At 42.2% G+C, this 24,183-nt stretch overlaps 1 protein-coding gene across 1 annotated transcript in view; it reads left to right on the top strand.

Annotated features, from left to right (window-relative positions):
* Window positions 1–24,183, top strand: part of LOC127208043 (NACHT, LRR and PYD domains-containing protein 1a-like) — a 65,887-nt gene that overhangs the window by 25,413 nt on the left and 16,291 nt on the right. The window contains exons 4-12 of the mRNA XM_051167401.1: window positions 332–502; window positions 1,116–1,286; window positions 3,245–3,334; window positions 8,508–8,599; window positions 8,646–8,653; window positions 9,903–9,994; window positions 17,456–17,679; window positions 23,143–23,405; window positions 23,875–24,000. Coding sequence (XP_051023358.1) covers window positions 332–502; window positions 1,116–1,286; window positions 3,245–3,334; window positions 8,508–8,599; window positions 8,646–8,653; window positions 9,903–9,994; window positions 17,456–17,679; window positions 23,143–23,405; window positions 23,875–24,000 — 1,237 coding nt within the window. The remainder of the gene's footprint in view (window positions 1–331; window positions 503–1,115; window positions 1,287–3,244; window positions 3,335–8,507; window positions 8,600–8,645; window positions 8,654–9,902; window positions 9,995–17,455; window positions 17,680–23,142; window positions 23,406–23,874; window positions 24,001–24,183) is intronic.

Raw genomic sequence — 24,183 nt, 5'->3', positions numbered from 1 at the left:
TCAGGGATTAATTCATCTGAACAGCAGTACATCTTCAATAAGAAACTGTAGGATGTTCACACCCTGTGGGACACCTAGACTGAGTTAGAAGCTGAACACAAACTGAGCACACAGCATGTGGCCCTAAAAGATGTTGATGAGGTACCACCCAGAAGAGAGAAGCCAGATGACAAAGCAAAGGAGCATGTAGAAGACTGGTGAATTCTGGGCATGGCATATCAAGGTCTGGGGCTCAGGTAGATAGAAGCCCAGTCTACTACGTTGGGTTGTGCAAACAGATCATGCACACAAAACTCAAGTCCTTCTGGTATTCTCTCTCTCTCCCCCTCAGGTCCAAATGGACCCCAACCACTAATGCCAGTTGGCAGGTTGTCTTCTCCACACTTGGGTTCACAGAAAGCCTGGAGGAGCTGGATCTAAGTGGAAATCCCCTGAGCTACTCTGCAGTGCAGAGTCTTTGTAAGACCCTGACGAGCCCTGGATGCCACCTAAGGACATTGTGGTGAGTCTGCCCTGGGTTCTCCACAAAAGGGATTCTGCTTTGGGGCTCATGAGAAACTGGCATTCATCAAGGAGCCCCACTATCTATTGCTAACAACAGTCTATGAGGGCTCCAGTGGGGCATACTTCCCAAGGAAGTGGCTAAAGGAGAGCTAAAGAACACAGAGGCAATGTACATCATGAGAGGAGAAAGCTCCAGGTCCAGGGAATGCCATCTCACCACTTCCTCCTGCCCTCTGCCCTGGTAACCAGACTTCTACTCTGTTTCTATGGACTCCAGCTTTATTCAGATTACACATAATGAATGAGATCATGCCCTATTCTATGCCTGGGGATTCTCACATCACAGGGCTCCTGAAATATATCACTGAGCTGTCCTGGGCTTCATGGAGTTCTGCCCTGGCCAGTGACAGCAGAGAAATGGTCTCAATCCACACTCCCTTGTTCCTGCAGCTCAGCTGTGGGAAGCGTGGAATTATCCACCAGACAAGAAGAGGCTCTCCAGAGAGCCAAGCACTGCCAGACCAGCATGCCAGGGCTCACAAGGGAGACCTTAGCTCAATTACCGAGAGCACTGAGCCCTAAAGAAGCTGACATGAGCATCTCCCATGCAGGCTTGTCGACTGTGGCCTCACGTCCAGCTGCTGCCTGTCCCTGGCCTCGGTACTCAGTGCTGGAACCAGCCTGACTGAGCTGGACCTGCAACTGAATGACCTGGGTGATGATGGCGTGATGCTGCTGTGTGAGGGGCTCAGGAGTCCTGCCTGCAGCCTCAGCATCTTGTGGTAAGCATGACCTTGAGATTCCCAACTGGGCAGGTGGCTGGGGAAAGGACTTTGTAGGTGACCAGTTGTCAAGACACAGAAAAGAAAAGAAACATAAAAAATAGTCAACCTGGCTCCTAACCAGCTGTGCCACATACACCATGTGATTTGGGGAAGTCACTCTCTTGTCTAAAACTCAGTTTCCTCATCTCTTAAGTGTAATGTAATACCCATCTTATGGATTGTAATGACATAAAATATACATATGTAAAAACAAAGATAATACCAGGTAGGTAGCTGGGGACAGTGGAGTCATATACATTAGTGAGGCCATGTACCTTCAGGGACTCCTTGGTTCTCTTTACTCCAGAACAGTGCCTCAATCATTTATTCCTTCATGAATCCATGTACGTACACACTCACATCAGGTCCTCTATGTGCCAAGCATTGGCTCAGACCCTAGGAATACAATCATAAACACACAGGCTCTGTCCTCCTGGAGCTGTATGGAAAGAGACAGATACAGATGATTCCTTAGCTCATGACTTTGTATTCACAAGCTCTGATGAATGCTGTGGGCTCAACAGTGTAATGCTGAGAGTGTAATGCTGTGAGAGGAGTAACATTACTGAATGTCCCCACAGGGCTTCTCTGAGGCCTGAAGGAGAAATGGGACTTGGTTGGGACAAGTTGAGGTGAGCAGCTCAGGCAAAGGCAGAGTTGGGGAAGGCTCTGGCATAGAAAGTGACTAGAACCATGAAGGGTCATGAGATTCTACTACAGGAGACAGAGGTGGCCCTCTATACCCGAAACTGTACCATTCCTCCTAGAGCAGAGTTCTGTGAAAACTAAGAAAGCCTCAAAATTAAAGCGCTGGAGACCTGTGTCCTCCATGAAGTCACTTAGTGCTGAATCTACACTGTCTCTCTCCTGTTTGTCCACCTCCCTAGCACAAGTCCACAGGCAGTTTCTAGAGAAACACTTCCCAGGGGTTGCTGGCCAGTGCCCTTCATGGGCTCACAGGACCACAGAGGCTCCTGACCCCTGTACCAAAAGCCTCCTGGTTCTTCAGCTCAACAGGAAAAGCCCATCTGCCTGAGCCCTGGGAGTGGTCCCTGTCAGGCCTTCTGTTTCACCTCTCAAACCTAAGGAGCAGCTGTGCAGTGAAGTGTGATCTCTTCTCTCTGGAGATGGAACTGCCCAGATGCTTGGCGCCTTTGTTCCCAGCCTGCTTTCAGCCATGACTGTTCCTCACACACTGAAGGGCATGTCCAGAACTGGCCTTTGCTGCAGGTGACATTGTGTAGCCTCTCACAGGTTCAGGAGTCTTTACCCTCCTCCCTTGTCTGTGCCTCACAGCAGGTAGAGTGGGAAGGATGTATCCTTGCTTAGGAGTCGAGGACTCAGAAGCCTAGGGAAGGCAGTCACTACCTAACACCATCAGCATCGTTGGAATTGAGGCTCATAAGAATGGAACCAGAGGACCTCAGGTCGTGGCTCCTGTATAAACCTTCCTTAAAAGTAAGGAAATGGGGAACGAGGTGATAATGGAATCAAGGCCCTCTCACTCAAGGTAGAATTTCATGGCCCAGAACTCCATGTTCACTTTGAAGAGCTGCTCCCTCACCTATGATCATGGCCCCTTCTCTGGGACAGTATGTTTCCAATGACTGACCTACCGGGAGGGGAAATAAATGGCCAGTCCCTCATATCAGCTCTGGAACATTCCAAAGGTCCTCATCCTGGACTCAGATCTCCCTCCAAACTTGACAAAGCCTCACTGAGACTGCCTCATGGACACAGCTCCCTCTGCTCAGCCTGCTGCTCTCTTCTTTGTCCTGATTTTTTATCAAGAATAAGCCTGAATAAGCCTCCTCACTGGCTCCACCCACAGACATCAGAGTCCAGGATCCTGGACCCTCAAGTCTCAAGATTCTGTGGTGGATCCAGGAAAAAAATATCCCTTATTGTGCTTGCAGGCTGGACCAGGCCCCTCTCAGTGACCAGGTGACTGCAGAGCTCAGGGCTCTGGAAGCAGAGAAGTTGCAGCTGCTCATCTCCAGCACCTGGTAAGGGGTGGACACAGAGTTCTCCCTGGGCAACACAGGCCCTATGTGGCTGCTACTGAGCTGAGAGGTAGGAAAAGGGTCCTGAGGAGGTAGAAAAGATGAACAAAGCCAGGAAGAAGCACAACAACCAAAGTAGGACATGTGTGTGTGTGTGTGTGTGTGTGTGTGATGGTCATATGATTTTAAAAAATAGAACCACTTAACATGCCTTCTTAGTTTCTTCAATAGGGAAAAATAATATGAAAAGGTGAGTTAGTTGTGAGTCCTCTGGCACAGTGAGTGTGATAATAAATAGTAGTCAGCAGTAAGTCCAGACCACTGAAACAATGACAGCAGCCACCACACTGCAGAGAGAAAAACACAGACAAAAAGACTCTTGGGGAAAATCTACTATGTATGTCACTGTCCCCATCCAACCAAGTACTCAGACAGAGAGAGGGGGGAGAGAGAGAGAGAGAGAGAGAGAGAGAGAGAGAGAGAGAGAGAGAGAGAGAGAGAGAGAGAGAGAGAGAGAGAGAGAGAGAGAGAGAGAGAGAGAACTATGAAATTGAGGGGAAACAACAAAACAGAAAAACCGTCTTCTACTCCAGAGACTGAACTGAAGCCCTGTGTTTCCTAGTTTGGGACATTTCAGTTAATGACCATGAATTCCATCTGTCCCTAACTGCTGTGCTACAAGTGAAATGTCTCTCTAAGTGCTATGCACTTAGGAGAGTAAAGCATTTATTAAACAATCATTCCTGCTGACCCACTGTGCATCACACACTATCTGGGCATCTGAGGGCACACCAGTGAACAAGGCAGACATGACCCATCATTCATGATCTCTGTCCATCTGGGAGGGGACAGTTGTTCTCCCACAGTTCACATACTTGTACCTGGGAACCTATGAGTGCAGTGGAAGTCTGTCTGAACCCATCCAAAGATGAGCTGAGATGTGGTGAGCTCTCAAATATGTGAAATGTGGAATAAGCCCAAAAAGGAGAAAATTCCAAGAAGAATTAAAGAGAGCAGTTCATTTGAGGAACAGGAAAACATGTGGAGACCATCAGCTCTGCCTCACCATCATCATGGAATTCAAATTCTCAGGCCCCACTCTATCCCTGCTGAGTCAGAATCTCTGGTAGGACAGCCTCCTTTAGTGAGCTTTATTATTTAGCATGTCATCCAAGTGACATTAGAACACCTTGATTTGAGAGTCACTGGTCTAGAAGTCAGTGAGCAGAAAAAGGTGGCATAGGAGGGCTTGATGAATACAGAGGCCACACCAAGAAGTGTAGACCATGATAAGAACTTACTAAATAGAAGCAATCATCGATGGTCTCCCAACCAAAAAAAGCCCAGGGCCAGATGGTTTCAGTGCAGAATTCTACCAGACCTTTAAGGGCGAGCTAATACCGATACTCTTCAAGCTACTCCAAAAGATAGAAATGGATGGAAAATTACCAAATTCATTCTATGAGGCCATAGTCTCATTGATACCTAAACCTCACAAAGACTCAACAAAGAAAGAGAATTTCAGACCAATTTCTCTTATGAACATAGATGCAAAAATACTAAATAAAATACTTGCAAAACGAATACAGGAGCACATCAAAGATATCATTCATCATGACCAAGTAGGCTTCATTCCAGGCATGCAGGGATGGTTTAATATACGGAAATCCATCAATGTAATCCATCATATAAACAAACTGAAAATAAAAAACCACATGATTATCTCCTTGGATGCAGAGAAAGCATTTGATAAAATTCAACACCCATTCATGTTTAAAGTTTTAGAGAGATCGGGGATACAAGGCACTTTCCTCAACATAATAAGGCTATATACAGCAAGCCAATAGCCAAAATCAAAGTAAATGGTGAGATACTCAAGGAAATTCCTCTCAAATCGGGAACAAGGCAAGGCTGCCCACTCTCTCCATATCTCTTCAATATAGTACTCGAAGTTCTAGCCAGAGCAATAAGACAACAAAAGGAGATCAAGGGTATCCAAATGGGAAAGGAGGAAGTCAAATTATCCCTCTTTGCAGATGATATGATAGTGTACATAAGTGAACCTCAAAACTCCACCAGAGAACTCCTAAAGCTGATAAACACCTTCAGCAATTGGCTGGATACAAAATTAACTCAAAAAAGTCTGTAGCCTTCCTATACACAAATGACAAGCTTACAGAGGAAGAAATTAGGAAACCACACCCTTCACATTAGCCACAAGCAATATAAAATATCTAGGAGTTACCCTAACTAAGCAAGTGAAGGACTTGTATGAAAAAAATTTCAAACTCTGAAGAAAAGAGATTGAAGATGACCTGAGAAGATGGCGTGATCTTCCTTGCTCATGGATCGGGAGAATTAACATAGTAAAAATGGCCATCCTACCAAAGCAATCTACAGATTCAATGCAATCCCTATCAAAATAACTACAATTTTTTAAAGACATTGAAAGTTCAATTCTGAACTTCATATGGAAAAACAAAAAACCCAGAATAGCTAAAACAATCTTGTACAATAAGAGATGCTCCGGAGGAATCCATACCTGATCTCAAACTGTACTATAAAGCAATAGTACTTAAAACAGCATGGTACTGGCACAGCAACAGGCTGGTTGATCAGTGGAATCGAATCGAAGACCCAGATATGAATCCACACACATATGGTCACTTGATTTTTGACAAAGAAGCCAAATCCATTCAATGGAAAAAGGATAGCATCTTCAACAAATGGTGCTGGTCTAACTGGAGGTCTATGTGTAAAAAAATGAAACTGGACCCATATTTGTCACCTTGCACAAAAACTCAAATCCAAGTGGATTAAAGACCTCAACATAAAACCAGGACACTAAGCCACTTAGAAGAAAAAGTGGGAAGAGCCTGGAACATATTGGCACAGGAGACAACTTCCTGAACAGAACACCAACGGCCCAGGCCTTATGTCAACCATTAATAAATGGGACCTCATGAGGCTGAGAAGCTCTGTAAGGCAGGAGACACTGTCAAGAGAACAAAGCGACAGCCTACAGACTGGGAAAAATCTTCACCAACCCTACATCTGACAAAGGTCTATATGCCAAAATATATAAAGAACTCAAGAAATTAAACACCACCAAACCGAATAACCCAATTGAGAAATGGGGCTTGGAAACTAAACAGAGAATTCTCAACAGAGAGTATCAAATGGCTGAGAAACACTTAAAGAAATGCTCAACCTCCTTAGTCATCAGGGAAATGCAAATCAAAACAACTGAGATTCCATCTTACACCCATCAGAATGGCTAAGATCAAAAATTCAAGCGACACCACATGCTGGCGAGGATGTGGGGAGAGAGGAACACTCCTTCATTGCTGGTGGGAATGCAACTAGTACAGCCACTTTGGAAATCATCTGTGCTATCTCAGAAAAATGGAATAGGGCTTCCTCAAGACCCAGCTATTCCACTCCTTGGAATATACCCAGAAGATGCTCCAGCACACAACAAGAAAATTTGCTCAACCATGTTCATAGCAGCCTTATTCATAATAGCCAGAACATGGGAAACAGCCTAAGTGTCCCTCAGTAGAAGAGTGGATAAAGAAACTGTGGGACATATACACTATGGAATACTACTCAGCTATTAAAAAACAAGGAATTCCCGAAATTTGTGGATAAATGGATTGAGCTAGAAATGATCATAATGAGTGAGTTAACCCAGAAGCAGAAAGAATCAAATGGTATATACTCACTTATATCTGCATACTAGCCCAAGGGGCATGTCCCACGAAAGCCTTCACTTACCAGGAAACTGGGACAGAGGGGAAGGCATCCTATTGGGACTCTAAATGAGAGACGCATGGGAGAACAGCAAATAAAAGGATCCAGAGGGTCCTAGAAATCTACAAGTAAACAATATGATAGGCAGTTTGGGCCCAGGGGTCCCGCTCAAACTAAGGCACCAGCCAAGGACAATACAGGAGGTAAACTTTAAACCCCTTCCCAGATCTAGCCAATGGTCAGAATATTCTCCACAGTTGAGTGGAGAGTGTGATACGACTTTCTCACATACTCTGGTGCCTCACATTTGACCATGTCCCCTGGAGGGGGAGACCTGGTGGCACTCAGAGGAAGGACAGCAAGTAGCCAAGAAGAGACTTGATACCCTATGAGAATATATAGGGGGACGTAATCCCCCTCAGGAACAGTCATAGGGGAGGGGAATAATGGGAAAATGGGGGGGGGGAGGAATGGGAGGATACAAGGGATGGGATAAACATTGAGATGTAACAAGAATAAATTAAAAAAAAAAAAAAAAAAAGATAGGGAAAAAAAAAAAAAAAAAAAAAAAAAAAAAAAGAACTTACTGCTTCTCCTCAGAGGCAATGAGAGGCATTCCAGGGCCTCAGTCGTGAAGTAGCACCTCTGGCAAAATTTTATGGTCAGCTGGTATGTATAAAATTTGGCATAAGGTACAAGAACAGAAACAGAGATACCTACCATAATATGAAGCAGTGGTTCAGGACACTGCTCACTTCATCCTGGGACTATGATGGAGGCTTTGGGGCTGGAGAGTAGAAAACAGAAAGGAGAAAGGTTTAGTAGGGATTGTCAGCTGATCAGCATTCAGAGTGAGGGATTATTAGTTCTGTGCAGCTATAACACCATGCCTGACACTGGGCACTGAATATGAAGAACAGAGATTAAGTCTTACAGTTAAGGATACAAAGGAGGACAAGGGAATAGACTCTGCATCTTGAGAAGCCCTTCTTGCTCTTCCAGATGATTGCACAACAGGAAAGGCTGAGAGCAAGATGCCAAACTGACTTTTGTGACAAGTCCAGTCAGACAACAGAAATTACCCCTGTGATGATGACATTAACCCCTTCGCGAAGGCTGAGCCCTCATAAAACCATTGTGTCTTACCCTCAAACTTCCCAACACTGTGGCATTGGGGGTTAACTTTCTATTGTGTGAACATTTGGGAACACATTGAACTAGAACAAAGGAGGGTATGAGATGATCCTGATTCTGGCAGCATGGACACCCAAGATGATGATGGCCGCCATAGTGATACATGCTTCCCAAAGAAGAAGCATGGGACTGAGTTCAGAGTCAGGTGACTTGAATTTTATGTGGGGATATTGTGTACACATCCCTGGATTCTCCTGACATCTTAGGAAAATAACATTTCCATGTGCAGGAAACCACGTGTGGTAGACTCCACTAAGAACACAGATGGAGAAGAAATGGTTGATGGCCCAACTTCATTCAAGCAACAGAAACTACAGCCAGGTATGTGAAGGGATCAGACCCAGAACATCTTGATTGCTAAATGAAGGAGCATCTGTAGGGGAAAGTCATTGTTTATTTAAATTTTTTATAAATTTTAAACACATGTATTATATTTAGATAATTTCTACCCTCCATATGCTCACTCCAAGTCCTCCTGTGACCTACCCATAGATGCTCTTAAATTCATGAATTCTTCTTACATATTATTATGAAATATATGAATAAATATACATATGTATGCATATGTATATATACATACAACCAGATGGCTCATTTATTGTTGTCCATGCATATATATTTAGGGCAGACTGCTTAACCTATTACAGAGCTCTTTCTGAGGAAGACTAAGTTTATTCTTTTTTCTTTCTCTTTCTTTTTCTTTCCTTTCCTTTTCTTTTTGAGACACAGTTTCTTTGTGTAGCCCTGGTTATCCTGGAACTTGTTCTATTGACCATACTCAGCCTCAAACTTAGCCATCCACCTGCCTCTCCCTTCTGAGTGCTGGTGTTAAAGGCATGCATCAGCACCACCCTGCAATTTTATCCTCCCTAGCAGCTATTATCTATGTTGGGGTCTGGTGAGATCTTTTTTCATACACATTAGCATATCAACTCACGTTGTTCTTGTGCAGATCTTGTAGAGCAATAATACTGTTGATACCTCATAGGTGCGACTTCCCTGTCACATATGAAAGCTGTCATCATTTCCACCCCATCTATGGTATAGAACAGTAGAGGCTATCCACAAAGAAGGGCCCCACCCCCTTAAGGGCTCTCCACAACTAGAATGCAGAGGAGATACTGCTTCCTTTTCTCCAAGCGTTGGGGGCCTAGTTCATGGTGATAGTTTTGCACCTCTCTCAAGTCCCTCCCATGCATCAGGCTCTATACCAGGGCTTTCTGTCTCATTCTGAGCTGCTATGGCCTGGGAGTCACTGCCTCATTCTTGTTCATTCATCTTTTGAGTTAGGTTCTTTTCTCAACCTACCCATTGGAGGTAGATTAGGGAAATCAACAATTCTGGACCAATAGGAAAGAAAACACAAAGGTTGAGTTGGGAGCAGGTAGTAGGGTTTCTCAGAAGGCCAGCAGTGGAAACAAAATATAAAAATATGCATATATGTGAATAAAAAAGCATATATCTATCCACAGAAACAGCTATAAAGTCTGTAGACATGCTTCCTGGTAAGGTCTAGACTGGCCAACCTGGTAACAAACGTAGACATATAGTGACCACTGCTTGGCCTCTTCTAGAGGAGGAGTCATCACAGTGTGCACCACTGGAGCCAATCCATCCATCTAAGCACATGGAACGTCTGGGGACTGAAAATGACTTCTGGGGTTCTACAGGACCTGTGGCTACTGAGGTGGTTGACAGTGAGAGGAATCTGTACCGGTGAGTGAGCTCTGCCTGGAACAGGATTACTTTCCCAGTCCTTTTTCCATAAAGGATGCACAGAACAATTAAGCCTGGTTCTCTGCTCTTTGTATGAGCAGAAGTAAAACATCTGCAAATATTCATTCATGCCATACTAAGAATAATAGCATCTAATAATAAGTCACAGGGAGTCTGTGACCAACATGAAGCCTTGCCTATGCATAGACATTTGTTTCTCAGCCAATCTCAGAGCTATTCCCATGTAGTGGGATTAGCATACGTTTCCTGCTTGTTCTGCAGTTTGAATTCTTTACATCTCAATTGTAGCCACCTCCCTTATCCCCTCCTACTCCCATCTCCTCCCTCATCCCCTTTTCCTACCCCCCCATAGTTGTTAGAAAGGGGAACCCTCCTCCTCTAACATCTGACCTCAGCTTATCCAGTGTCCTCAGTGCTACCTGTAACCTCTTCCTCTGTGGCCTGGCCAGGCCACCCTGCCTGAGGGGAAGTAATCAACATTAGGAGGCCTGAGTCAATGTCAGAAGTCCCTATTATCCATATTGTGGGACTCCCAAGGAGACTGTGCTGCCCATCTGCTACATCTGAGCAGAAGGTCTAGGTCTACATCCTACATGGACCTTGCTTCGCACATCAGTCTCTGTATTATAATGTGGTTATCCTGAATTAGGTGGCTAACATTCACTTATGAGTGAGTATATTCCATGTGTGTCTTTCTGGGTCTGAGTTACCTCACTCAAGATGATTGTCTCTGGTTCCATTCATTTGCCTGCAAATTTCAAGATCTCTTTGTTTTTGATAGCTAAATAGTATCCCATTGTGTAAATGAACTAGAGTTTCTTTATCCATTTTTTCAGTGCAGGGACGCCTAGGTTGTTTTCAGATTCTGGCTATTATGAATAAAGCTGCTATGAATATAGTTGAGCAAATGTCCTTGTTGTGTGCTGGAGCATCTTTAGGGTGTATGCCCAGGAGTCCTATGGCTGGGTCTTGAGGTAGACTTACTCCCAATTTCCTGAGATAGCACCAGATGGATTTCCAAAGTAGTTGTACAAGTTTGCACTCCCACCAGCTATGGAGGTGTCTTCCCTTTTCTCCACATCCTTGCCAGCATGTGCTGTCACTCGAATTTTTTAGCCATTCTGATAGGTGTAAGATAGAATCTCAGGGCCATTTTGATTTGCATTTCCCTGATGACTAGGGATGTTGAGCATTTCTTTAAGTGTTTCTCATCCATTCAATATTCCTCTGTTTGGAATTCTCTGTTTAGTTCTGTACCTCATTTTAAAAATTGGGATATTTGGTTTAGCGGTGTTTAATTTCTTGAGTTCCTTATATATTTTGGATATTAGCTCTTTGTCAGATGTAGGCTTGGTGAAGATCTTTTCCCAGTCTCTAGGCTGTTGTTTTATTCTGATGACTGTTTCCATTGCCATACAGAAGCTTTTCAGTCCAATTTATTGGTCCAATTTATTAATTTTTTATCTTAGAGCCTGAGCTATTGGTGTTCTGTTCAGGAAGTTGTCTCCTATGCCAATGAGTTGAAGGCTCTTCCAAAATTTTTCTTCTAATAGATTTAGTTTCCAGTTTGAAATTGAGGTCTTTAATTCAAGTGGACTTTAGTTTTGTGCACAGTGATAAATATGAATCTATTTGCATTTTTCTACATGTAGCCATCCATTTAGACCAATACCATTTGTTGAAGATCCTATCTTTTTTCCACTGTATGGATTTGGCTTCTTTGTCGAAATCAAATGCCCATAGGTGTGTGGGTTTATTTCTGCATCTTCTATTTGATTCCGCTGGTCAACCATCCGATTTCTATGCCAGCACCATGCTGTTTTTATTACTGTTGCTCTACAGTACAGCTTGAGATCTGAGATGGAGACTCCTCCAGAGGATTTTTCATTGTCCAGGATTGTTTTAGCTATTCTGGGTTGGGGTTTTTGTTGTTGTTGTTTTTGTTGTTGTTGTTTGTTTGTTTCTTTCTTTGTTTTTTCCATTGAAGTTGAGAATTGATCTTTCAAGGTCTATAAAGAATTACCTTGGAATTTTTATGGGAATTGCATTGAATCTATAAATTGCCTTTGGTAAGATGGACATTTTTATTATGTTGATTATCCAGATCCACAAACATGGGAGGCCTTTCTATCTTCTGATATCTTCTTCTATTTCTTTCTTTGGATACTTGAAGTGTTTTTCATATATGTCTTTTACTTGCTTGGTTAGAGTTACACCAAGATACTTTATGCCATTTGTATCTATTGTGAAGGATGTAGTTTCCCTAATTTCTTTCTCAGCCCATTTGTCACATGTATACAGCAGGGCTACTGATTTTTTGAGTTAATTTTGTATCCAGCCACCTTGATGAAGGTGCTTATCAGCTGCAAGTGTTCCTTAATAGAATTTTTAGGAGCACTTATGTATACTATCATGTCATCCACAAAAAGTGATAGTTTGACTTTTTCCCTTTCTATTTGTATGTCCTTGGTCTCCTTTAGTTGTCTTATTGCTCTATCTAGAATTTCAAGTACTATATTGAAGAGATATGGAGAGAGTGGACAGCCTTGTCTGGTCCCTGGTTTCAGTGGAATAGATTTAAGTTCCTCTTCATTTAGTTTGATGTTGGCTACAGGCTTGCTGTATACTGCCTTTACTATGTTGAGGTATGTTGCTTGTATTCCTGCTCTCTCCAAGGCTTTAAACATGAATTGGTGTTGGATTTTTGTCAAATGCTTTTTTTTGGCATCTAAAGAGATGACCATGAGCTTTTTCTTCCTTTCAGTTTACTTATATGATAGATTATGTTGATGAATTTCCATGTATTGAATCACCCCTGCATGTCTGGTATGAAGCCTACTTGGTAATGGTGAATGATATTTTTGATGTGTTCTTGGATGCAGTTTGCAAGTATTTTTGCATCAATGTTCATAAGAGAAATTGGTTCAAACTTCTGTTTCTTTGTAGAGTTTTTCTGTGGTTTAGGTATCAAGGTGACTGTGACCTCATAGAATGAGTTTGGTAATGTTCCTTCTGTTTCTATTTTGTGGAATAGTTTAAAGAGAATTGGTATTAGCTCATATTTGAAGATCTGGTAGAAATCTGCACTGAATTCATCAGGCCCTGGACTTTTTTTTTTTTTTTTTTTTTTTTTTTTTTTTTTTTTTTTTGGTTGGGAGACTTTTGGTGACTGCTTCAATTTCCTTAGGAGATATAGGACTATTTAATTTGTTTACCTGATCTTGATTCAATTTTGGTAAATAGTATCTATCAAGAAAATTGTCCATTTCATTTAGGTTCTCAAATTTTGTGGCATATAGGGTTTTGATGTACGACCTACTGGTTCTCTGGATTTTCTCACTGTCTGTTATGCCATCTCTCCCTTTTCATTTCTTATTTTGTTGATTTGATAACTCTCCCTTTGCCTTTTAGATTGTTTGGCTAAGGGTTTGTCTATCTTGTTGATTTTCTAAAAAACAAACAAACAAAACAAAAGCAAAACTCAAGCTCTTGGTTTTGTTGGTTGTTTGGATTGTTCTCTTTGTTTCTATTTTATTGATTTCAGTACTGAATTTGATGATTTTCAGCCATCTACTCTTCTTTAGTGAGTCTGCTTCTTTTTGTTCTAGATCTTTCAGGTGTGTTGTTAAGTTGGTAATATGGGATCTCTCCAATTTCTTTATAAAGGTACTTAGTGCTATGAATTTTCCTCTAAGTACTGTTTTCATTGTTTACCATAAGTTTGGGTATGTTGTGCCTTCAGATTCATTGAATTCTAGAAAGTTTTTTATTTCTTTTTTATTTCATTTCTTGCCCAGATATCATTGAGTAGGGAGTTGTTCAGTTTCATGATTTTATACCCTTTTTGTCATTTTTGTTGTTATAGAGATCCAGCTTTAATCCATGATGGTTTGATAGAATGCACAGAATTATTTTGACCTTTTTGTATCTGTTGAGCTTTGTGACCAAGTATATGATCAATTTTGGAGAAGGTTTCATGAAGTACTAAGAAGAAGGTGAATTCTTTCATGTTAGAGTATATTTGGTTCATGGCGTCTATTAGTTTCATTGTTTCTCAATTTAGTTTCCTCTGTAATGGTCTATCTATTGGTAAGAGTGGGGGTGTTGAAGCCTCCACTATCAATGTTTAATAATTTTTCTTTTATGAATGTGAGTGCTCCTGTATTTGGGGCATAGATGTTTAAAATTGAGACATCATCTTGGTGTGCTTTTCCTTTGAAAAATATAAAGTGTTCTTCCCCATCTCCTTTGATTAGTTTTGGTAAAAAGTCTATTTTATTAGATACTAGAATGGCTACTCCAGCTTGCTTCTTTGGTCTGTTTGCTTGGAATATGTTTTTCCAGCCCTTTACTCAAAGATAATATTTATCTTTATTGCTGAGGTGTGTTTCTTGTAAGCAGCAGATTGATGTATCCTGTTTTTGCATCCATTTTGTTAGCCTGTGTCTCTTCATTGGAGAGTTGAAGCCACTGATGTTGAGTGATATTAATGGTTCTTATTATTTTGATGTTGGTAGTGGTAGAGTGTGTGTATGAGAGAACTTCCTTTCTTTTGTTTTTGTTGATGTGGAGTTATTACTTTCCTTTGTTTGCCTGTGTAAAATTACCTTCCTTGGGTTGGAGTTTTCCTTCTAGTATCTTCTGTAAAGCTGATTTGTGTTTAAGTACCATTTGAGCTTGGTTTAATGTGGAATATCTTGTTTTATCCATCTATGGTGATTGAAAGCTGGGTTTAGTAGTCTGAGTTGGCATCTGTGGTCTCTTGGTATCTGCATGACTTCTGTCCAGGCCTTTCTGGCTTTCATAGTCTCTGTTGAGAAGTCAGGTATAATTCTGATAGGCTTGCTTTTATATGTGACTTGGCCTTTTTCTCTTGCAGCTTTTAATATTCATTCTTTGTTCTGTATGCTTAGTGTTTTGACTATTATGTGGCAGGAGGATTTTCTTTTCTGGTCTATTCTATTTGGAGTTCTGTAAGTTTCTTGTATATTTATGGACATTTCTTTCTTTAGGTTATGAAGTTTTCTTCCATGATTTTGTTGAAAATATTTTCTGGGCCTTGCAGTTGGAAGGTTTTTTTTTTTTTTTTCTTCTTCTATCCCTATGATTTTTAGGTTTGGGCTTTTCATAGTGTCCAAGATTTCTTGGATATTCTGCATCAGGAGCTTTTTAGATTTAGCATTTTCTGTGGCTGCTGTATCCATTTCTTCAATCATATCATCTATCTCTGATATTCTTTGTCCCACCTCTTGAATTCTGTTAGCCATGCTTGTGTCTGTAGATCCTGTCCACTTCCCTTGGGTTTCCATTTCCAGGATTTTCTCAGATTTTCTTCATAGCTTGTATCTCCATTTTAAGTCTTGAAATGTTTTATTCATTTCTTTCTCCTGTTTGATTGTAGTTTCTTCAAGTGATTTGTTCAATTCTTTCTTGGTGTATTCCAGTTCTAGTTTGAGGGATTTATTTTCCTCCTTTAAGGCCTCTATCATTTTCATAACATCAGATTTAAAATTCTTCTCTGCAGCTAGTTTTGTGCCCTAGGGAGTACAAGAGCTGCCCACCATGGCCAGGCATGTGGCACTAGCCTTTAGAGGCTATGAGCCCATTTTGTGGGAACCGGAACTTTGTAGTTTTGCCAGGTGGCCAGAGGCCAGCCCCAACTGCGTGCCACAAAATTTGGACTCCTTATAACCTGTGTGTCACCAGTGTTGATGTTTTGTGGTTCTTCAATTGGTCCTTAGGTTGTTGAATAGTCACTGTAGTCCTGCTGATCAAACAGGCTCCACTATCTTGGATCCCTGTGTCAGGCTACTTTCAGGCTGGATTTTTATGCAGTGGTATAGAGAATGGGGTGGGAGACTAGAAAACCTAGAAGGGCCAGGTTTTGAGGACTGGAGTGGTTCACCAGGCTGTCACTTTGGAAAGGATGAAAATAGCAGACAGGCTTTTTATAAACTTTTAAAGAAATATAAACACAAGTGTAGAGATTTTTAACAGTGGTGAGGTAGGTGCTAATGATGGGAAGAATTTTTTTCTTTCAGAAGACTTTGTCATAATGACATTATGGAAATACAGCCTTTATAGGGGAGGCATAGGAAGCTGGGGAGAGATAGGTTTGGCCATAGGAAGGAGCACTATTAGGTGGTGTGGCCTTGTTGGAGAAAATGTGTCACTTTGGAGGCAGGATATGAAGTCATATATGCTCAAGCTATGCACATTGTGGCACACAGTCTCCATCTGCTACCTTCAGATTAAGATGTAGAACTCTTAGCTCCTCCTCCAGCACCATGTCTGCCTACAGGTTGCCGTGCTTTCCACCATAATGATACTGGACTAAAGCTATAAACTGTAAGCCAACCCCAATTACATGTTTTCTTTATAAGACTTGACGTGATCATGGTGTCTCTTCTTAGCAGTAAAAAACAAAAACTAACACAAAGAGTAACTGGAGGGAAGTTCTCCCTTTGGGGCCAGGTCTAGAGAAATCTCTATGTATATTTAGGTTAGAGTTTAAGGAAAGAAATACCATCCATGTCCCCACACTCTGTCCACTTGTGCTTAAAAGAGGGTGCTGTGGGGGGCAAGAACACTTTGACCAGTTAGTTTAGTGCTACCAGAGAGAGCATCCAAGGCCTGGAATTGGCTTGGAGCCTAGGAGGAGTGTGAATGAAGGGAGAATTTAGGGTAATAAAGTTAAGTACAGAGACCTCCCTGTTCACAGCCTGGGACAGCTGTCCCCGCCCTTCTTCCCAGGCCTGAACTCCAAGGGTTATGGGGAAGATTCTGTGGTGACAAGCCAGGCTATAGGGAGCAATGGGGAGGGGAAGCTTGGGGAGTTTGACTGATGGTCTGGTAAGTGAGCAGATAGGAGAGAAATGTGTATGAGGCTTACTAGAACCACACAGAGAGGCCATCTAGGACTCCTCTACACCAGCACCCAAGCAGCCACTCATCCAACACCCTTTGCATTGGCTCCACCCCAGCAGTGGGTCTCCATCATTTCCTGTGTCAGTACCTGATACACCCAGATTGTATCATGTGCTAAATAACTCTCTCTCCTCTCTCTCCCTCTCTCTCTCTCTCTCTCTCTCTCTCTCTCTCTCTCACTCACACACACACACACACACACACACACACATTTGTCTATTTCTGCACCCTAGTCACAATCATAGGAATAGCTAATTGCTCCCAGGCTTGTTACCTGTAGGTTTGCATTAGATCATTCACAGTTCTATAAGCTGGTGTTGTCACTACCCCAATTACAGATGTGCAAACAGATTTGGGGAGTTAGATGACTTATTCAGCAATCCACATGCAGACAGCAGAGGGACTCAGAGCCATCTAGCTGCACCTGGCTGTGTCCTCAGCCCTGCACTGGGTCTGCACACAACAGATGAGCTGAGCTGGTGTTAACTCAGTGTCTGTCTCTCCCTCTTCTAGAGTTCAATTTCCTGGTGCTGGTTCCTACTACAGCCAAAACACAGGACTCCACTTTGTGGTGACAAGAACAGTGACAATCGAGTTTGAATTCTGTGCATGGAGGAAATTCCTGGACAGGACTCCCTTGCCACACAGTTACATGGTGGCTGGGCCTCTGTTTAACATCAAGGCTGAGCAGGGAGCTGTGGCTGCTGTGCACCTCCCACATTTTGTGTCTCTACAAGGTAACCAAGGGAAGCATAAGGAGAAGGGTGGTGATAACAGGTGGACTTGACGGGTTGTATAGGAAAGTGTAAGGTGGTGGGTAATGAGAAAATGTTTTAAGGTTTCCTTAGTGAGGCAGAGCCACTGGTTACAGAGGTAGACAGTGAGATGTTTCATCATCCCTGCTTGTCTATTGTATCTTCTTCTAAACATATGTCTCCCAGGCTTATGACTATGTTTCTGTTTTACCTGAAGGAGTCCCTAAGGAAAGTGATGGTTAACTGGTGATTATTAAGTGCTCTTACACAGCCTGTCCCTCAGGGCCCAGCAGGGAACTGAGATGAACTGAACAATTTTAAGAGATTGTTGCAAAGTCAGTCTGGGGAAACTGAGAAGGAGCATTTGAGACCCAGGGTCTACCAACACTGTAAGCTATTACATTTCTGCAGGGAGTATATGATGTCACCATATTTCACTTGAGAACTGGAAATGCAAAAGAGGGCCTTCCTAAGAAGGGAGCTCATAAAGTGTGTGAAGCTCAGTCATCTCCAAGTAGTTCTTCAGAAGGTTTTTCTTTTTATTCATTCTTCCCTCATACATTACATCCCAACCACAGGCTCCCTCTCTCTACTTATTCCAGTTCTCTCTCCCCTAACTTCCCTCTACCTCAGATCCTTTGTTCCTCCATTTCTTCATAAAAGAGCAAGCTTCTTATTGATAAAAAAAAACCAGACACAACAAGATGGAATAAGCCTAGACATAATCCCACATATCCTCATATCAAGGGTGACCAAAGTAATGTAGTGGGGACAAAAGGGACGCACAATCAGACAGAAGAGTTAGAGACACCCCTACTCCCACTGTTAGGAGTCCCACAGGAACACAAAGTTAAACAAGCACAGCATGTGATCAAAGAGAAGATACAAAAATAAATACAAGGTTCCCAGTGAAAGATCACATAACAAAAACCATTACTCCATTTATGTAATCCAAGTTCTCTGGAGGCTGAGGCAGGAGAATTTAAGATTTCAAGATCATCCTAGACTACATCCTAGACTAGCTAGACTCTACCTAAAAATGGAAAAACAACAACGGCAATGGAATCAGGTGTTGTAAAAGTAGCTAGTGACTTTCTCTCCAGTTTCAAGGATCACAGCAATAGACTCACCATAGAGACCAGGAGAATGTGGCTCACAGCGGAGGAAGATGATGTTGGTTCATGGTGATGAAGATGAGGAGTATCTCCAAGAGGGGGCTTAAGAGAACAGAGCTTAGAGCTGAAGAAAACTCATGAAAACTGAAACAGAAATACAGAAGCATCCAGCTGATAGAAAAACCATGAATAAAAAAACAAGATAAGAACCCCTCAGGTTAGAAATATTCGTGTTTAATGTCAAACCCCAAATAAGAAAACAAATGAAGGTGAAGAAAGCAAGCAGGATTTCATTTAAAAATAACCCATAAAACAAATAAACAAAACAATGGGCACATCCATAACACACGAAGCCTTGGACTCCAGACCCTAACACAGGGGCACTGCTACCCTGATGGTGCCATCCCAGTATGCCTCTTGAGGCCAGTCAAGCAGCTCCACAGAGATCCTGGTCTCCCCAAAAACAACACTTGCCCCAATCACCATTAAAACTTCTTCCCTGCAGGCCTCCATCATCCCTGATGCTTACTCCCACTCTAGATCAGACAATTACACAGTTGGAAGATTAAAATATGTGATTCTATTTCAGTTTAGAAGGGACAATATGTGCAGGAAGGACAGTCACAGGGACAGGTAGTGGCACTTACCTATAATCCCAGAATTCTGGAGGCTGAGGCAGGAGGATTATGATTTCTAACAAAGCTATATAGTGAATTTCTTTATTGAAAGGAAGGAGAAAAGAAAGGAAAATATTCTCCAAGTCCTCTTAGATGCCTCAGGAAAGTTCTGGTCTTAACAATGAAAGCCCAGCATCCTTCATTCCCTTCAAGTCAGGGAAGATCATGACTAGTGTTTACCCTAGCAAGAAGGGAAGATGGAGAGATACAGCATCTTCTGCAATTCTGTCAAAACTGGCAAAGCACACACATGGATAAGTCCAAATATGATGGAGGGGTGAGGATGACTTTGGGAAAGTGATGGTTAAAGGCCCCAAAGTGTCATACAGGGGTCATTTTAGCGTTGTGTGGCTTCATGTAAAACTATTAATAGGTATGTTACTGATGAAAAATTTAAGCTTTATAACGGTATAAAGTAGGAAGCAAACTCAGTGCTGAAAGAACAGGCAAATGGTGAACTTCAGAGTGGTGGGTCCATTAGCAGGGATCACAATGAGTTAACAAGTGACATTCATCATCACGATTCTACTCATTGCCAACTTGACATCCAATCACATCACTTTATAAACTCCACCAAATGTCTCCAAAGTTTCAGTTTCATCTCATAATGCAAAACACAATCCAATTTCAAAGGTCCCCACAGGTGTTCACCATTCCAACAGTTTAAAATCCCACAAAGTCTGCCCCTCAACAGATACTCAAGGTTGCTATAAGTTAGAAAAACAAGTTGCACGCTTCCAACATGCTTCCAAGTTGCAATGGCACAAAATAAACACTGCCATTCATTCCAAAATGGAAGAACTAGGGCGAACCAAAGAATGATCAGACCACAACAAGGCAAAACTCTATGAGCAGAAGCATCAAAGCTTGTGCCCAGCTTTGGAGCTCATGATGTCACTCACTAGACTCCAAAGGACTTAGGTAGCTCCCCTGCTCCAGTGCTACCACATGAAGCACCCATGGCCTCTCTCAGGTCATCTCTCTATTCCTTGCCTACAACTTTATTTAGTAGAGAAAACTGTGATTCTCACTTCTCCAGCATCCTAGGATTTCAATTTTCTCTTAGGCTTCACTTTCAAAGATTCATAGAATGACCTCTCAGGACCTTCTTGCAGGTCCTTTGACTCAGACACATGACCTGGCCTATCTGAAACTGTGCATCATGACTCAATGACTGCCTCAATATAGCATCTTTCAAGCATAAAAACATCTATAAGGATGACACTGCCAAGTTCTGTTGACAGCTTTGAGATGTGGCCACACCAATAGCTGTACCATGTTCTTATCATAGGCAAACACATATTTGGGTATTTGTGGAACAGGGAACACCATCAGCTAAAGTTTTCTGCCTTTACATGAATTTAGTTATTCACAAGATGAAGCCCAGGAAGAGTGAGAATCTGCCCTCAGGACAACTTTCCTGTTGCCACAGTGCAGTGCAGCTTTCCCTTCAGTGATGTTGATTTCTTGCACAATTACAGCTGATTTTGTATAATCATTCAGAATGTTTTCTATGGTTAAACTTCCCCTACCAAATGATTCTCTTACATTTAAATTCATCTTAACTCACATTCAGGGCATTATAAATGACAATATGATAAATCTAGATTCTTGACCAAACTGTTGCATCACTGGATTCTTTCCATTTACAGTTTCCAATAGAAACCTTTCTACCCTCTGAAAGCTCATGAAATGGGCTGCACTGTCTCTTTCAGCATCCCTGTCTTCCCTGCTTTAACCAGAATGTCCCCATTAGCTTTGCTCTCAGCACGGCAGAGTTTTTCTAGTCCTAAGTCCAGAGTTCTTTCACATTCTGTCCACCAAAGGTCTAAGAACCTGGTCAGGTTTTTTACAGCAAAGACCCAGCTCCTGGTATCAATTTTCTATCTAGTTTACTTTATTTGTAGCTCAAAGAAATACCTGACCAAAGAAACTCAAGAGAGAAAAGATGTATTTGTCTCACAGCTCATCATGACCTGGAAGTCTGAGGACATGGAACTGCAGCACCTGGTGAACTGGCACCAATAGATAGGGAGCAGAGAACAGCGAGTGCTGTGCTCATGTGACCATCTCCATCTCACACAGTCCTGGATCCTCCTCCATGGAACAGTGCTGCACACAGTGGGTAGATCTTCCCAAATCAATTCACCCAATCAAGATAATCTCCTTCTATCATGTCCTGAGGCCTATATATATATATCTAAGATGATTCCAGATTTCATCAAGTTCACATTTGAGGTTAACCATTCCAGAGATTCATCCACTTTCATCTTCAGTGGAAAATTTACCCCCGAGTCTCTCTCATAACAATAAAACTCCATCCCGCAACAAAGACCTTGGTGGATACTGCCAATCCCAAAACACTGAGGTTGGTGGCAGCACCATCTCAGTGAACCTGCTGATTGTCAAGTTTCTGACAGTAGCCTCTGAGACAGTATTCTTTATAGCATCCATAGATGATACCATCATTATAGGGGTATTTTTCTCAGACCCACCAGTGATATAAATAATAAAACAAATGCTTTTCAATGTTTTAAAGCTTAGGCCTTTTAGCTAGTGCAGTCTCCCATCCAGATATCTAGCTTAACATGACTAATCCTGGACTACATCTTGCCCTATGGCTAGCTCTAGCTTTCTCTTCTTCTACCATCTGTCCGTTAACCTCCCTGTCCACTGATGAGCCTTCTGCTTCTCATGTCCTCTCCCAGCATCAACCCCCTCTTCACTTCCTGCCCAGGTGTTAGCCATCAGCTCTTTATTACAGCCAATAAGATAGAATTCTATTTTGCTTCTAGGCTGGTGAGGAGTGACAAGTATTGATAAAATATGAAGCTGGTGATGAGCCATAGAAAAAAACAACACAAAAATCCTGCCAGGATTTAGCTTTCTGACAATGCAGAATTACCTATTGAAAATACAGAGACACATCTTCACACAATTTGAAAAAGGTCACCTCAACACATCATGAACCTCCCCTCCACTGTGAATACTCACCCAGCAGCTATCCAGGGACAAAGCCAGAGACGCCTCCCAATAAAAGATGTCTGCAGGAGTCACCACTGGCAGCAAGTCACTCCCACTCCCTGACATGGTGAATTGATAGTGACAAAACAATTGGTAGTTCTGGTGTGTTCTATTGATAGTTCTGGTGTGTTGTATTGGTAGTTCTGGTTGTAACTGGAAGTTAATTAATAAAACTTAAATATTGGTCATAGTTTTTCTCATAAACATCAAAAGATAAATACAAACTAAATAGAAATCATAACCAAGACAACTTACAAAAGACATATTTTATTGGGGCTTACAGTTTCAGAGGATGATTCTAAGAACTTCATGGCAGGGACAACAGCAGCAAGCAGCCAGGAATGGCACTGGAACAGTAGCTGGGAGATTATATCCTTATCCACAAGGAGAAGGAAAAGAAAGGAAATTGATAATGGTATGAGTTTTTCAAAGCTCAAAGCCCACCAGTGAGACAGCTCCTTCAACAAGAGAAATGCCTCCAATCCTTCCCAAACAGTTCCACCAAATATAGGTGACCATTCTCGTTCAAACCACCACAATCGTTCTAATCGATACGGTACTATTTTCACAGCCAAGCATGGATCAGTATAAACATAAAATCTACATCTCTTGAATCTGTTCTTTCACAGAGGGACAGGTGGACATCTCCTTGTTCCATGTTGCCCACTTTCAAGAACATGGGATGTTTCTAGAAACACCAGAGAAGGTGGAAGAATGTTACGCAGTGTTGGGAAACCCAAGCTTCTCCCCAGTGGGAGTTCTACTGAGAATGATTCCTGCTGTCCGGAATCTCATCCCCATCACTTCCACCACACTGATCTACTATCACTTCAATTTTGAGGACGTCACCTTTCACCTTTACCTGGTTCCCAATGACTGCACTATTCGGAAGGTGACATTGAGAACAACAAAAGTGGGGCCAGGGTGGGCTGACAGAAAACTTCGGTTGTATCTAGTGAGTTCCTTAGGCTCACTAAACTGGGGGAACCTTGGCGTGCATGTACAAGTCTGCCTTCTTGGTCCCCTTCACCCCAGTGTCTCCCCCGGTTGTCTTTGATGCTCATTTATTAATCCCTGAATAGCCTTCTATACCTCTTTCCACCACAAAAAAAGGATGAAATGCTCTGTGCACAACTTGCAGCCAACTCGCTTCTTCTGTTGAAGTGACCCTGTTCCCAAAATGAACATGAAAGGGGCATGTAATTCAACTATCTGTGTGGCAGAACTCCAGATAGAAGGATGCCCAGGAGCTGTCAGCACACCTACCATACAAAAATGTACTGAGCTACCATCCCACTTTATTCAGACCAGATGTTATAGCTCATAAGTTTAGCTAAATTGCTGTCTGTAATGTTCCCCAGGCTATTGATGATGAAGAAACGAAGTTCCAGTTTGTGCGAATAAACAAGCCACCGCCAGTAGAGTCTCTTTATCTTGGTTCCCGCTACATCGTGTCTGGCTCCAAGAAGCTGGAAATTATCCCAATGGTGAGCACTCAGGTGTTTCTGACGCCAGGCATGAAAAAACTTTGGGACAAATTACAAGTCTTTGCAGCGAACTGAGATTGGGGAGAAAACAATTGAGATTTGGGATGAGGAAGAACATATCAAAGTTAGGTGGAAGTTAATTTACAGAACCCAATAAGAATGTGGATTGGGCCTAAGAAATTG

Source organism: Acomys russatus, chromosome 25, assembly GCF_903995435.1.
Source record: "Acomys russatus chromosome 25, mAcoRus1.1, whole genome shotgun sequence".
NCBI lineage: Eukaryota > Metazoa > Chordata > Mammalia > Rodentia > Muridae > Acomys > Acomys russatus.
Note: the sequence above shows the minus strand (reverse complement) of the source record. Positions and strands in the feature narration are given on the sequence as shown.